At 39.0% G+C, this 15,076-nt stretch overlaps 1 protein-coding gene across 2 annotated transcripts; it reads left to right on the top strand.

Moving 5' to 3' along the window:
- Nucleotides 1-463: 463 nt before the first annotated feature.
- LOC125707055 (calpain-14-like) lies at nucleotides 464-14,459 on the top strand. 2 transcript variants are annotated; one of them, XM_048973937.1, is made up of 22 exons: nucleotides 464-615; nucleotides 918-1,169; nucleotides 1,847-1,916; nucleotides 2,331-2,449; nucleotides 2,550-2,683; nucleotides 2,815-2,989; nucleotides 3,518-3,592; nucleotides 5,537-5,622; nucleotides 6,315-6,389; nucleotides 6,587-6,744; nucleotides 7,303-7,466; nucleotides 7,717-7,728; nucleotides 8,160-8,368; nucleotides 8,906-8,942; nucleotides 9,734-9,796; nucleotides 9,910-9,967; nucleotides 10,403-10,461; nucleotides 10,712-10,780; nucleotides 10,879-10,957; nucleotides 11,707-11,823; nucleotides 13,579-13,631; nucleotides 13,807-14,459. In XM_048973937.1, the coding sequence occupies exons 2-22, from the start codon at nucleotides 933-935 to the stop codon at nucleotides 13,831-13,833; spliced, it is 2,076 nt and encodes a 691-aa protein (XP_048829894.1). In that variant the 5' UTR covers nucleotides 464-615; nucleotides 918-932; the 3' UTR covers nucleotides 13,834-14,459. The 2 variants fall into 2 exon arrangements, with proteins under 2 accessions (XP_048829894.1, XP_048829895.1); XM_048973938.1 differs by lacking the exons at nucleotides 464-615; nucleotides 1,847-1,916 and having other exon boundaries at nucleotides 1,021-1,169.
- Nucleotides 14,460-15,076: the final 617 nt, after the last annotated feature.

The raw sequence follows: 15,076 nt of genomic DNA on the forward strand, positions 1-15,076 counted from the left end.
TTGGGTTAAACTGATCACGTTCGTTAATTATTATAAGTTATATGAAGATCATATGACATTTTATTACTAATCAGAAAACTAGGTCATTGCAAAGCGTTTACACATATTTTTGCCACTGTTTATTATCAAATGATTAGTGATAGTTATAGGAAAGGAGCCAGACCTTAAACTATACTGTTACCATATGCACAAATAAATACACAAATTTACAGTGCAATTTGCAATTTACAGTTAAAACCAATTGGCTAGGTCACAGTTATTTTTAACCTTCCCGTCTTAGCTAGCACAGGAAACAATTAGTGATTAGTTCAGTAAAATCCTTGGGCTGAAACTGTGTAGCTGTAATTGAGTAAGACTGGAGATCTGACACAATTACACAGTATAAACACTAAGGCTGACGTAGAAAACCTGACACATCACCTGAGAGGCGGAGCAAGTTCTGCAAGCTAAAGTCTGTTTGTCAAAGGTGCTATAAAACACTCCCTCAAGCTCAGGTGTAGCTTCAGACGAGGACACAGAAGCGAGGAGCTTTTCCTTGTGTTTTCCTTTAAGGTTTGAAGGAAGCCCAACTACAGTCCATTTTTTTTTTATCAGAAAACCAAACTTGCATAAAATGTAAGTAAGAGGAGAACCTCTGTTCAGGATTATACATATTTTTGTAAAAAGTATATTTTGTAAAAAAAAAAAATGTATACACCTTTGCGAGTCTTGATAAAAAGAAATCTATTTAATATGTATTTAGAAGAGTTTTATCAAATGTTTATTTTGAAAACTTTTAGTAGTATTTGTATTTGCTTGTGATCTTTTCAAATAGCTAGTTTAAGATTTCGTGCATTTATATGTACGAAATGGAGATTATTGATAGCTAAATTGCACTTGAATTGTTAGTGTGACCCATATTCTAATGTTTTTAACAGATTTTGTATGCAAAGATGCCTCCCCCCGGTGTGTGTTTGGACATAATCAAGGAGCGGAACCAGGAGGATGGCATGGGTACTGCGACTGACCCTGTGAAATTTCGCGGCCAAGACTTCTACTGGATACGGGACCAGTGTCTGAAGAACAGACAGAGGTTTATTGACGGCACATTCCCCCCAGACAATAGTATTATTGGCCATAAACTGCTGTTACCCGACATGATGGCAAGAGTGAAATGGTTAAGACCACATGTAAGTAAAGTCTTTCTTAGAAAAGTGTGATATCATCTGTTTCAAGAGTAAGAACTATAGCAACAGACCAGACGGTACACTGCAAGTTCTTTATCTATAATAGTAAGGAGGACACAGTAAAATACTGGCGATTTTGCTTTTAATTCCAAAGAAAATACAAATAACTTTGGACAATTCATTGCTAACATTTTATTGTCATTTAAAAACATTATTTCTATTCTTTGGGAAAAAAAAATCATTATTGTAAAATTGTAAAAAAAAAACTTATTGTCTTCTTACCGTCTCATTGCTTTAGCTACCCGCCACCACTAACTCATATTGTACCAAATGAAAATCAAAATTATTACATAAGTTTTATTTCAGACAACAAAATAAACATTGAGTCACAGCACCATCTGCCTGCTTAAATAAAGTCAGTTTAATATCTGTATTAATTTCCTGTTTATAAACTACAACCAATTTAGCACAATGTTCTAGCGGCTACAATGTCTGGAAGTAACACAACTGTATGCTAGCCAGTGCTCTAATAAAAATAGAAATTTTTATTAGAAAAGATGTGAGTATGATGTTAATCAAAGACTTCATGTACTGTCAAATGCCATGACTGTTTGTCTTAACTGTACAGCAATTTGTGTTTTTACTTAGATTCTTACTGATAAAAAGGGTTGATTTTTCAGAAAATGGTAGAATCTCCATGTTTATTTGTGGACGGAGAATCAATATTTGACATCGTTCAAGGATATTTGGGTAATAAGATTTTGTTATTATTACTATTATTGTTCAGTGGAATGAGTGCAGTAGAAATTAGTATTTCATCAGTAGTAATAATTAGAATTAATATCTGCTACAGTTACTTATCTATAAATAACAACACATAAATTCATTCCTCTTCCCGGCACTCTGTCAGTACAGGATCACACTGAGCGTACATGTATCAGTTAGGGGTTTGTATCACACCCGGGAATCTGTTCCCTCCCAACCACCAGACATGTATCCATGTAGTAAAATAAGTCTGAACCCCCCCCACCCCCCCCAGAAATTTGCTGCACTCCCCCTCCCGATATTCATGTCTGGCTACAGGCTTGGCAGAACAGACAATGCTGCGATTGAATGCTTATGTATTTACTAACGAACATCGTTTGGGCCTCTGTTTGTTTGCAGGTGACTGCTGGTTTCTGGCGTCTGTCGGAGCGCTGACGTTTCAAAAGCAGCTGCTGAATCAGGTGGTGCCGATTGACCAAGGATTTGGCAGAGATTATGCTGGGATATTTCACTTCAGGGTAACAGGCTTAAAGTCATACTGTTCGCTCATATTACATCAAGATGATCTTGTTAAAAGAAATGTCCTTCATGTCTATTATTACTCACTTTTGTATTCAGTTCTGGAGATTTGGAAAGTGGGTGGATGTCGTGATTGACGATAAGCTGCCAACAATCGATGGACAATTAATCTTTGTTCATCCAACAAATAAACATGAGTTCTGGGTTGCCTTGCTGGAAAAGGCCTACGCCAAGTACGTCACCTTAGACTCCGTACCACTCGAATCCTATCTATATCACAGAAAGCCACCCTGAAAAGAGTTGGCAATGACTAAATACCGGCTAAGTAAGTTCTAACCTTTGAGTTTGCATGCATTTGTCTCAGAGTGTGTGGGTCATACTCAGACCTGAAAGCTGGGAGCGTGTCAGAAGCAATGATGGACTTCAGTGGAGGGGTCCATGTGATGTATAAGCTGAAGGAAGCACCTCCAGACCTTTGGGATCTCATGAACAGGGCTGTGAAACATAAGTCCCTAATGGGGTGTGGGACTCCTAAAGGGGTGAGTGTTCAAGTTAAGCTATTTTTTATTTGTCTCTGTTATAAACGCAGGATCACACCCAGCCTGCCATGTTTATAATGCAAAGATGAAATGCTCCCCTCCCGTTTATCAAAGCATGCTCATTTTATTTTAATACATTGCGTAAAATCCGGGGCGGCATGGTGGTGCAGTGGTTAGCACTGTTGTCTCACACCTCTGAGACCCGGGTTCGAGTCTCCGCCTGGGTCACATGTGTGTGGAGTTTGCATGTTCTCCCCATGTCGTCGTGGGGTTTCCTCCGGGTACTCCGGTTTCCCCCCACAGTCCAAAAACACGCTGAGGCTAATTGGAGTTGCTAAATTGCCCGTAGGTGTGTATGTGAGAGTGAATGGTGTGTGAGTGTGCCCTGTGATGGGCTGGCCCCCCATCCTGGGTTGTTCCCTGCCTCGTGCCCATTGCTTCCGGGATAGGCTCCAGACCCCCCACGACCCAATAGGATAAGCGGTTTGGAAAATGGATGGATGTATAAAATCCTGTTATTGATTTCAGGAAACTGATGAAAATGTGGAATTGCCCAATGGGATCGTGCAGGGCCATGCGTATGCTATCACTGGAGTTCAGCAGGTATGTTGGTATGGAAAATGCAGGAAAAATGAATAACTTGTTATTAATGATTTATTGGTAACACTTTACTTGACAGTGCACACAGGCACTCACTACTGAAGTACAAATAATGAACAAATCATGAACAAATATAGTGGCTACTTGAGATTAAAGATGCATCACGGTTCATTAATGATGAACAAGCATGAAATAAGTATTTCACTTGAGTTATTCATTACGTGCTGCTTCAGAATTACAGAATTAACAGATATAGTAACAAATACAGTAACTGCTTGAGATAAAAGATGCGTCACTATTCATTAATGATGAATTAACATCAGATCAGTATGTAACTAAGACTTAGTTTGAGGTTAATCAATACATAAGCAATAGTATAATACTATATTATTTGTGCAAGTAAAGGGCGATTTATTAAATGTGCGTGTGTGTTCGTATATTATGCATATTTTTTAACAATACAGTTATTATTGTTACACCACGAATCTGTTCTAACGCGACTGATGTATTAGCACCCATGTCCAACACAACGCGGAATCGCATTTGTATTTCCGCGATTTTCAGTCAGATATAAACGCACTACACGAAATGGCCTTAGCGAGAAACAGTACTTTCTCGCAAGACCAGCTATAGAAGTGGATCCGATTTTCGAACGAATGGTTCTAGATCTTTTCAGTGTATCGGTCAAACCGGTATTCAAATCGCAGATAATCCCACCTGGCTAGAAGCTGCGGGAGTCTCCCCCATGTTGAGAGCTGCTCCGTGACGCCAGCTCTCCTTCTCCAAACATTACAGATCAGCTCTGGGCCCAGTTGTATTGAACAACTTAAGTATGACACCTGGCGTTGCATTTCTCTTTAGCTGAGAGATTTATTTAAGGGTGTTGCACAGGATTCCTTAAAATGTTTCCTTAGTTAAGGAAAAACCTTAAGGGACTTACTGCATTTAAAGAGATTTTACATTAGCAGAATTGTACAGTTTCCATGGAGCTTGATTGTCTGATTTCATTGACGCCTGCTTGTGATACCTGTTATTGCCCCCAGTGTTAGTTTCGTGGACGAAAATATAGCCTGTTTTTTTGCGTGACGACAACTAAAACAAAAACACGATTGAAATATGCGTTAATGACGTATTCCTCGGACAAATATAGATAAAAAACGAAAGCCGAAATTCGTCACTACAGCATCCTTACTTTGCAAAATGTAGACTTTCCCTTGGTATAGAAAAAATAGCTGTTGTAATTATTTTTGTATGTCAGTTACATTAAATGCATTGATGAATACATTTTTTGCATACATCTCCATATTTCTGCACTGAAAATTTCAATCGATAACCGATGTACTTCTTTTCGCCGATGTCGGTGAAAGTATCCAGCGCTTTTTAGCGGAATAACGTTATCATTTTTTATTCGAAATCTCAACCTGCTAGCAATGTTTAATAATAAATTATAAACATGTAAATGCAGACTGTCTATACCCATGTAACTTTCAGTGCCGCCCCCATTCTGTGTTCATGCGAATTAGAGAATCGGCGAATCTCATAAAACCCCGTAGGAGGTGTTTGTGAAATAATTTGACGATGCATTATTATGATTTCTTACTGACCACTGATATCACTGTTTTTATTATCTAATTCACTTTGTTTTGCTTAAGCTATTAAGTTTCGCATCCCCTACCCTTTGTTTCCCATTGGATGTTTTGGTTTAAGTGAACACGAGGTTTTTCCAGGAACGCGTTAGTCGTGTTGTAGGAGGATTATACACACACACGCCCGCACGCACGCACACACAGCAGTGGTGGCTTAGTTGGTAGCATTATAGCCTCACATAACTTCACATAGTTACTGCCCCGGTTCGTTATGAGTGCATTTCCTCCTTATTGTCTGTGTCTGTTTGCGCGTGTTTTCTTGTAGAAATGGGTGGATATATCATATGTCTAACAAATGCAGGTCATGAGCCGTGGAAGACCTGTGAATCTGGTTCGAATCTGGAATCCATGGGGTAAAGGAGAATGGAAAGGAGACTGGAGTGACAGGTCAGTGTGTATATATAAACATAAGATAAAGCTATAACATATATTATTATATAATTATTATTATACATCAGTGGTATGTATTTCGGGGCGGCATGGTGGTGTAGTGGTTAGCACTATTGCCTCACACCTCTGGGACCCGGGTTCAAGTCTCCGCCTGGGTTACATGTGTGTGGAGTTTGCATGTTCTCCCCATGTTGTCGTGGGGTTTCCTCCAGGTACTCCGGTTTCCCCCCACAGCCCAAAAACACGCTGAGGCTAATTGGAGTTGCTAAATCGCCCATAGGAGTGCATGTGTGCGTGCATGTGTGCGTGAGTGGTGTGTGAGTGTGACCTGTAGGATAAGCGGTTTGGAAAATGGATGGATTGTATGTATTTGATTTTGTCTTGGGCGATGAGCACCATGCTGTCATACGATTATTTATTTCACCCCTCCCTGCCCCCCCCCCCTCCCCAGTGGACCAGTTTAACCATCGGCATCTGCACAGGTGCCTCACCAGATTATTTTTTTGTTGTAGTACCTCTCACTGTAAAAACAAGGTTGCAGCCATGATTTCCTAACTATCTAATATTATTAATTAGTTTCTTTGATTCTGAATTATTCTCATTTTTTTAATTCATAATTACAAAATTATGATGCAAATAATAGAGCCTTATAGTTGTATTAAATAGTGCATTCTGTGTTTATATATCAGATCTTCATCATGGCAGACAGTCACTGAGGAAGATAGAATGAGCTGCTTGCAGATCTGTGACAATGGGGAATTCTGGTAAAACGTTCTGAAAGAAAATGGCACTGATCTAAAAATCTAATTGTGTAATATGACTCGTACATAAATGCGTCAACTATCACTTTTTCTAATAAGAGTTACAATGTAAATTTTAAAAAGGAGAAACTTAATTAACAATAAATGATCTTGTTACCTGTTACCTGAACAGATGAATGAGATGGTTGTACATTTTCCAGGATGTCTATGAAGGATTTTACAATGAACTTTGAAGATGTGGATATTTGCTGTCTCACCCCGGAGTTTCTTGACGATTCCCCCAATCAGTGGGGTTCCTCCTGTCATGTGGGCAAATGGGTTGCCGGGGCGACAGCAGGTGGATGCATGAAATATAGAGGTACCTGATATGAACACATTGCTCTACTCAACTTACTTGACTTCTTGAAAAACCAAAGCAACCACAAAGACCTTTACATTGAGATTACGCCAGGATCATGAACATTGCATGACAATTGATTTATACTGTATAGTTTCATAATAATGACAAGGATATGAAGGCTGCTCAGTTATGGTGAAAATCATAGTCACGATTAATTTGGTTAATATACAGATCGCGATTATTTAACATGATTACTCATTGACATTGGAAATATCCTGCGTTTATTGAAAAAAATGGTTTTCATTGAACTCAAAAATATAATGAAACTGAGAAACAAATAAAATGGTCTGGAAAGGGCTGCTCTGCATTTATAGCAAAACAATAACACAAAATAGAAACATCAGTGGGAACGAAATGTGACATAATAATCGTTTTATCTATATTATTTTGTTTTGAAAATCGTTGGAAACAAACAAAATTGTAATGTAAATTAATTGGCCAGATCTAAAGAACGTACACATTTGGTGTAGCTGTTTCTGGGCATTTCCTAAAATATTACCTTCAACTGCTGTACAGAGACATTCTGGATGAATCCACAGTATCAAGTCAGAGTGACATCTGGACCCAAGGGCAGTGATCGTCCTGGCTCTAGCAACATGGTGGTGTCTCTCCTGCAGAAACCAGACAATGGGCGTCGGTCCCTTTCACCCCATCATTTTATCGGGTTCACTTTGTATGCGGTTAGTAATTTTCTTCCTTGCAATGTTTAATTTTACTCCTAACTATTACCAGACAAAAATGTGCATAACTTTTATTCCAAATTCCAAGTAATTTATGCTTCAGGTACTACGATGTAGTTCATCGTAGCTTGTATTGTAGCAATTTATTTTTAAAGGATGCAAAATTAAAAGTAATCATTATGTACTTTCATTATTGTGCTGATGCTCTGATTTTACACTGACATCACTGTAATATCTCTTTACTGTACAGGTACCGCCAGAGGTAAGTAAGCTTTTTTTTGTCATGTTGGCAAAATGTTTCCATGTTTATACTGCAAGTATATGCAGGGACGGATTACGGACCGGGCCAGCGGGGCCGCTGCCCAGGGGCCCTTGGGGTGCTGGGGGCCCGTGGGGCCCCTAGCCCAAAACAATTTGCAACGCTTATCAACAATGTATTTTCGTTTGTCTATTTTAGAGGGCCTACATTCTTTGATCCTCTGCCTACAAGGGCCCCTGACCCTATAGGGAGGGCGTTTGGCTTCCAAGGGCCCTTGAATTGTGGTGGTGGTGGTGGTGGGGGTGGGGGGGGGGGGGCCCTCCCCGAACGTTTTGCCCAGGGGCCCACACAACCATAATCCGTCCCTGAGTATATGTACCACCTAACCTATGTTTGTATGTTATACATTCTATGCATTTTTATTTACTCTACAGTTGCGGGATGCCAAAGGGAAATTTTCAGCATCATTCTTCAACAACAGCAGGCCAATAACAGAAACGAAAGCCTTCATGAATGTTCGAGAAACTACCCAAGTCTTCCACTTACCTCCCGGGGACTATGTCATCGTGCCCTCGACGTACAAGCCAGAAGAAGCTGCCTCCTACTTCTTGATGATTTTCTCAAATTTGCAGACCTCTGTTGGGTGAGTTTCCTTTTGTGACTTGAATTTAAACTGCGTCCATTAAGAAACGGTAATAATTTGGTTTCGGTCTACACCATACTGAAGGTGTACAGTATATCATAATAACTACTGGGCTGCACTTTGTGATTGAGCAAATAATAAATGTTTGTCAGGCAAACTGTGTCAGCTGGACTTCATTGAAAGTATGACTGAACATGAAAGATTAAATTCTCCATGGACTTTGAATTTGTTTGATTTACGACGCTGAAAATATTGCGCTTATTTTATAATTGATACTGCATAATAGATAGCATACATAAAGATAATATTGATTTACAAAGATTGCTTTGATTCATATCAAGCTCGCTTTATTGCATATTGATAAAAGTGAGACATTTAACATCCTTTAGACAAAGAAAACCTCTGTTGCCGCTTGTCGAGAACAGAATCAGTTTATGGCTGTGAAAAATGCATTAATCAGGTTATTTTTTTTTTTGCAAATAAATGACAATTTCTCAGATGGTATCCATAATGTTTCATTTCTTTTTGTTTTTTTAGTGACAACTCAGCTGAGAACCACATGACCATCAACAAGGTACAGCTGCAGTTTTATGCTGCAATGCATCAGTTAATCCTTTGTCAAACACGCTCCTGCTGAGCCTGGGGCATGAGGCTTACCTGCTTACTGCTTGCCATGTCCTGTGGCTTTGATGTGGCTAGACCAGTTTGGTGATTACTATGCCAAATCCAACATTACCGGCCAAGGGCAAACTGCCAGGTTGTCAGGCGCTAATGCGCTTGGGCCAAAAGTTCTGGGGGCAAATGGACTTCTGCAGTTTTTTATGTAGGCTGGCTGATGCACCTGACCAAGTGCTTATAGAACAACATGCAGGCTAACCAAATTCACGAAGGGAGATTCAGTCAGCCAGAGGGAGAGAGGTTCACAGCCTTGCTTTTTAATTAAATAGGCTGTTTTCTTTGCCTGTGGGTTTTTTGTTTTGCATACTTGCACGTTTTTCCTGCTTCTTTATCTTTCATTACGGCTAATCCAACATTCACTGGTTCTGTTTCTCACCGTTCAAAATGTACATTTTCCAGGAATAGAGATCTACTGCATAGATAGAAGGTGTAGATGAACAACAGAGTTTAAGGCAGCAGGAGGAGTTTATTAAGAGAAATGCCACATTAATAAAGGCCAGCTGGTTTACATTAATTGACAAATTTGGGGACACAGATCCTTGGTGATTTATTGACATGGAAATATGGGATCAGTGAATCCCAGTCGTGTCCCTGTCATTGTCCCCACTGGTTGGTACCTAGTGTTTCCTGACAGTTAATTGTGCATTAATTCTACCTATAACTGAAACTTTCTATTATTTTTTTCAGGAAATCTATTCTGATTATGCTGCAAGTGAGCACAAATCAGTGTTTGCTCAATACTCTGATCAGGTACTGTATTTAAGTCCATAAGCATGCAATTAGATTGTGTGAAATTCAAATGTAATTAAATGTAGCTTATATATAAAAATAACGCGTTTCTCTTTGTTCTTTGATCGAACAAGCTCAAGGAAGTTAATGCGGAACAACTACAGAAACTCCTGAATGAGAATGTGGTCACAGGTACGACCTTAATCGACTACGGCAAACGGCAGCGCTATTAAATTGCAGCTCCAGAGAGCTAAGTACAGTAGGATTTACTTTCAGCCAGTTACTCAAGCCATTGGTTGTTTTTTTGTCTGTTAAAACCCTGTCTAGGCTCTTAATTATGTATTGAGTGATAGACGACTTGGGCTTGCAGGAGCACAAGTGAACAACCATGAATTTATCATTGTGATATTTCCCCCTAGAAAAGGGGCTTCAGAACCAGAGTAAATCAGACAAATATAAAGTGAAGCTTTTTGTATAGTAATATTTTTTTGTATGATAGTAATTGTGTCTCTGATCTGGGTGTAGCGTATCCTGTGGCGTTATCCTGTGTTGTACTTCAAGAAACTTAACATGTCAGTGAAGATACGTTGTTAAAGTAATCATGATACAATGCTTTATTTTTTCCAGACATGTCATCAGGAGGCTTTGGCTTGGAAATGTGCAGAAGTATTGTAGCGATGATGGATGTATCCTTTATCTCTGTAGTATGAAAACATCCATAGCTATTTCTAATCCCTCTTCCTATTCATACTCCTGTAAGTAAATTGCTTTATAGCTAGTTTATAACTGAATTCTAATTATTGTACTGATTTTTATCATGCTGTAAGAACTAACCCGTGCACTCATTAAATCATAATTTTAAGTGTGGGCCTGTAGATGTTTCAAACCACTATGTCAAGCTTGTTGGGAATATTCCCTTAACTGGTTCTTCCACAGCTTTCAGTCACTGGAACACTGAAAGACGCAGAGTTTTCACGTTTGTGGAAACGTGTTCAGGCTTACAAGGTATGTAATCCTCCGTAGAACCACATATCTCACGCAAACACCAGCCTTGCATTTTGCATGCACAGCTGCTGTGTATTAATATCTTTAATGCTTCACAGGACATTTTCATCAGGACGAATGCTTCTCACGCCGGAAAGCTGTCCTTGCAGGAACTGCGGAGTGCCATTGAAGCCGCAGGTGCCCCCCACACCTAATCGAATTGAGACTGTGTTTAAATTTCAGGAAATCTACTTATGTTTCTTGTTTTTTTTTGTTTTGTTTAAATACATGGTACTTTATTTGCATTTATACTAGTACAGGTTGGGGTCAGAGTGCAGAGACAGCCAGAGGGCCTGGGCACAAGCCCAACCACTTCAGATAGCGTGACCTGAAACTGCTAGAGCACCTCCCATAATTCCATTTACTTTCTGACTTGAAGGCCATCGTAGGCAGAGTTTGATGTTTACACTTGGTGGGAGTGAAACAAACCTGCTTCTTGGTTATCTTATGATTTAACGCACGTATCTGATGCTTCTTGGTTATCTTATGATTTAACGCACGTATCTGATGCACACATAACCTATTATTTTGTCTACCAATAGGGTACCAACAAACCTCTAATGCAGAGGCGCGAAGTGCCAGAATAGGGCACAATTACAACCTCACAACTCCCTCGATTTACTGACCCTTGTTTGTAAACCATCGCATTCAAACAACTAACCAAAACAGACAACTGCTAAATCTATTAAATTTGGTAAAACACTTAAATCGCAATTTAGCCATCCTTTTCCAGACTGGCATAGGTGTCCAAACTGCCAATTAATTGCAATTTTGATTCAGGCGATGCCCCCCCCCCCAAACTCCACCTATGAAAGCCATCTCTTTGTAGTTTGCTCATGTCAACACCCTGTGCTTTTATCATTAGCATTTCTGCCTTGCTTTGCCAGGCGCGACCATCAGCGACGACCTGCTGAACCTCATGGCCTTGCGCCATGGCAGCTCTTCCAGAGAAATCACCATGGAGAGTTTCGTCTTCCTCATGCTGCGTCTGGACAGCTTGAAGAGTGAGTCCCTCCTCAGAACGGCAACATATGCATTTCCCCCCCCCCCCATTATTTACTCTTGTTACTTCTTTAACATTCATACTAAGCCCCAGCCAGTGACTTTTATGGCCAAGATCAGCCCATTTTATCTTAGTTCTGGGGAACTTCTATAAAGGATGACGCAGTTCAAGTCTTATCCTGATAATTTTATTACTGACATTTCAAGAAGAAAATGAAGAATAGGTAGCGTATTGAACTGTTCAAGCAGTCTGACTTATTCAGCCCCGTCTGGTCTCTGTCTAACATCCATCGTTTGAGAAACTTTCAGCAAGTGATTAGTTGTGGCACTTTTGCACTGCGGTCACTCAGTTCAAAATGACAATCAAACTGATGTGTGTGCATCAGCGTATTTATACGTTTCTCTATGCAAAGCAATCGCACGGTTGCCATCTTTTGTCAGCTGGCTGGAGTGAGATTTTTAATCCAGGACAGGTCTGCACACACATGCACACACATTTACATGTATGTAACAGTTTTATCATCTTGTTATTAGTCTGTAGGATTTGCAAACTACCCCAATGCCGTCGATGCAGCTAATTTTAGGTTTATAATGGAATAATACAGGTTTGCCGTAAGATTTCTTGCGTGAGAGTCTGAAAGCCGGAGTGTCACGGAAGATGCGTGACAGTTGGTGACCATGCAATCGTGGTCTATTGTGTGTGTATGTGTATGTGTGGGGGCGGAACTTGCTGGATAACATTTTGAAGTATTGTTGGAAAATCTTCAACACAAAAGTGTTTTGTTTCTGTGTTTGTTGCAGTTTTAGACTAGACAAATTGCTTTGTTTCTGACCGGCACAGCAGCTAAGCGACCCACCAGGGTTTCTCCTGAGTCTGACAGAGCCTGTTGGCGCATTACAGCCACCAGGGTTTCTTCTGAGTCTGACAGAGCCTGTTGGCGCATTACAGCCACCTGGGTTTCTCCTGAGTCTGACAGAGCCTGTTGGCGCATTACAGCCACCTGGGTTTCTCCTGAGTCTGACAGAGCCTGTTGGCGCATTACAGCCTTTCCTCATAATTGTATTTATTTCTGGTACATAGTAAGACCTGATTTCTAATGTTTATTTCTTCATTTATAATTTAAGCATGTCACTGACTATTTTTTGTCCCATTGTCTTTCTGTTTCTTGCCGTAAAGCCCAAATCTCGCTCCAGGGATTGATCAAGTATCTGTTTAGTCATTAATCACTATCACAAGGGCCCAAACATCAATGGAAAGGTTATGACCAGTTTTGGAAGTTAAATATGTAAAGTATTCACACGTGTTCAGCTCCATTATGGGTAAAACCAGACATATTTACTGATTATTAAAACCAGACTAGCATACAATCTTGTTTAAGCAGGTTAAGCAGAACTGTAAAGTATGACTGGACTACAAGTGCATTACATCAGTACTACTTTTGAGTTCATAAAGGCTATATTGTAATACGTGGTACCATGACTTTAAAAGAATTTTTATTTTATACAAAGCATATATATTTGCTTTGGTTTTCTTGAAAATAGTATGGCAATAGTTTGACAGAAGTATGGCAATTTTCTTGTTTGTTAAGACCTTCCTATATCAAAGACGAGCACCTTTACCTTTTGTCTGGTGGAATATCCAGTACTGAGGTTCTCTAGGATGACACATTTACTAATACTTAGTAAATACTAGAACTTGTATGTATGCATGTAATTTTGGTGAATATGACATAATATGTGGATTCATCTCCTCACAGAAATATTCAAGAACCTGTCAGATGGGAAGGGAATGTACCTTAAAGAAAGAGAGGTAATGCTATTTTTGGGGGCTTACTAGTTGTCAGTATTGGTTACTAAGATAATGCATTGTGTTTAGATCTGAACGAGGGGGCAGTATATTTCTTACTGAGATCAAAAATAAAAACAACAAAAGAAAGTTTAAATATCTGCTAAACTTTAACTGATTTTTTTTCCTCTATTTTCAGTGGTTGTATCTCAGCATCTACTCCTGAGCAGTCTTTTAAAAAGCAGACAGTGTGGAATTAAGATCTAAGTGAAGGGCAAATTCCCAAAACTCACTCAGTCCATAGGATATATTTTGGAGGAAATTTCTGTGGACATAGTGAATTTATTTGGAAATGTAATGAAAGTTCTGTTTTTTTCTTGAAGGTCTGAGTGAGTTTTGGTTCTCAATATTGTAACATAAGATGAGGAAGCCTGACTTTAGGTTATTGGTGGTCGGTGGTCTCACCACAAAAATGGACTGAGTGAATTTTGGAAATTCGTCCTTCAATTAAATTAATTAATCATATTTTTATTATTGTTATAGAGACTAATTATTGTGCTAATGTATATTTTTGTATAAATTCCACTGAAGACAGATGACATCATCCATCTCTAAACTGTCTGTCCAGGCCAGGTTTGCCAAGATATAAATTCTTTTTGATATATAAATTTAATATTATTTCCACTGATGACAGATGACATTATAATCTTTTAATTGCCAGTCCTGCTCTGGGATGTCAAGACATAGTTACTTTTTGACATCTTAATGTGTTTTTCAGATACTGTGTACAAGGATAGTCTGTTCAATGTTTGGATGATTTTTTAAAATAAACTTCACAACAATTAACAATCATCCTCGCTGTAGGCATTTCTGTCTGATACTCTGTGGTTGGAAACAGCAATTGAACATATATATTATGCTTTATATCCCATAACCCTCTGGAGTCCAGGGGTAGGAAACACACTTTCACTGACTGGGGCATGATCACACATTTCTTTCAATATAATAAACTTAATTCATGGCAAATAAATAATTTCTTATATATTTGTTTTGGCATTAGACTCATCTATATCTTAATGTACTTATATAATATGTCATATATTTATGTTAAGTTTGTAATTTGATATCAAAGTATAGACATTGCAAAATGCAGTTAAAACACTTGCAGAAACATTATAAAAGTACATAATAAGCAAGGTGACCGTTTTGATCCCAAATATCTGATCACCAAAGTCTTGGCTACATGAATATGACTAAATTGTGTAATTGCAACATTCAGTTTGATAAATAAATAAGAAAAACCTAACTCATGTCACTTACTCAAACAACTTTCAAGTGTATACATGAGCCATTCACATATGGCCACACCCCCCCCCCCTTTTATAGCACTGATGGGGATGTATCTGGATCGCTTTTCACTGTTGCGTTGTTCATCAAATTACCATGCGAATGTGATTTGAATACGCGCT

Source organism: Brienomyrus brachyistius, chromosome 14, assembly GCF_023856365.1.
Source record: "Brienomyrus brachyistius isolate T26 chromosome 14, BBRACH_0.4, whole genome shotgun sequence".
Classification (NCBI taxonomy): Eukaryota; Metazoa; Chordata; class Actinopteri; order Osteoglossiformes; family Mormyridae; genus Brienomyrus; species Brienomyrus brachyistius.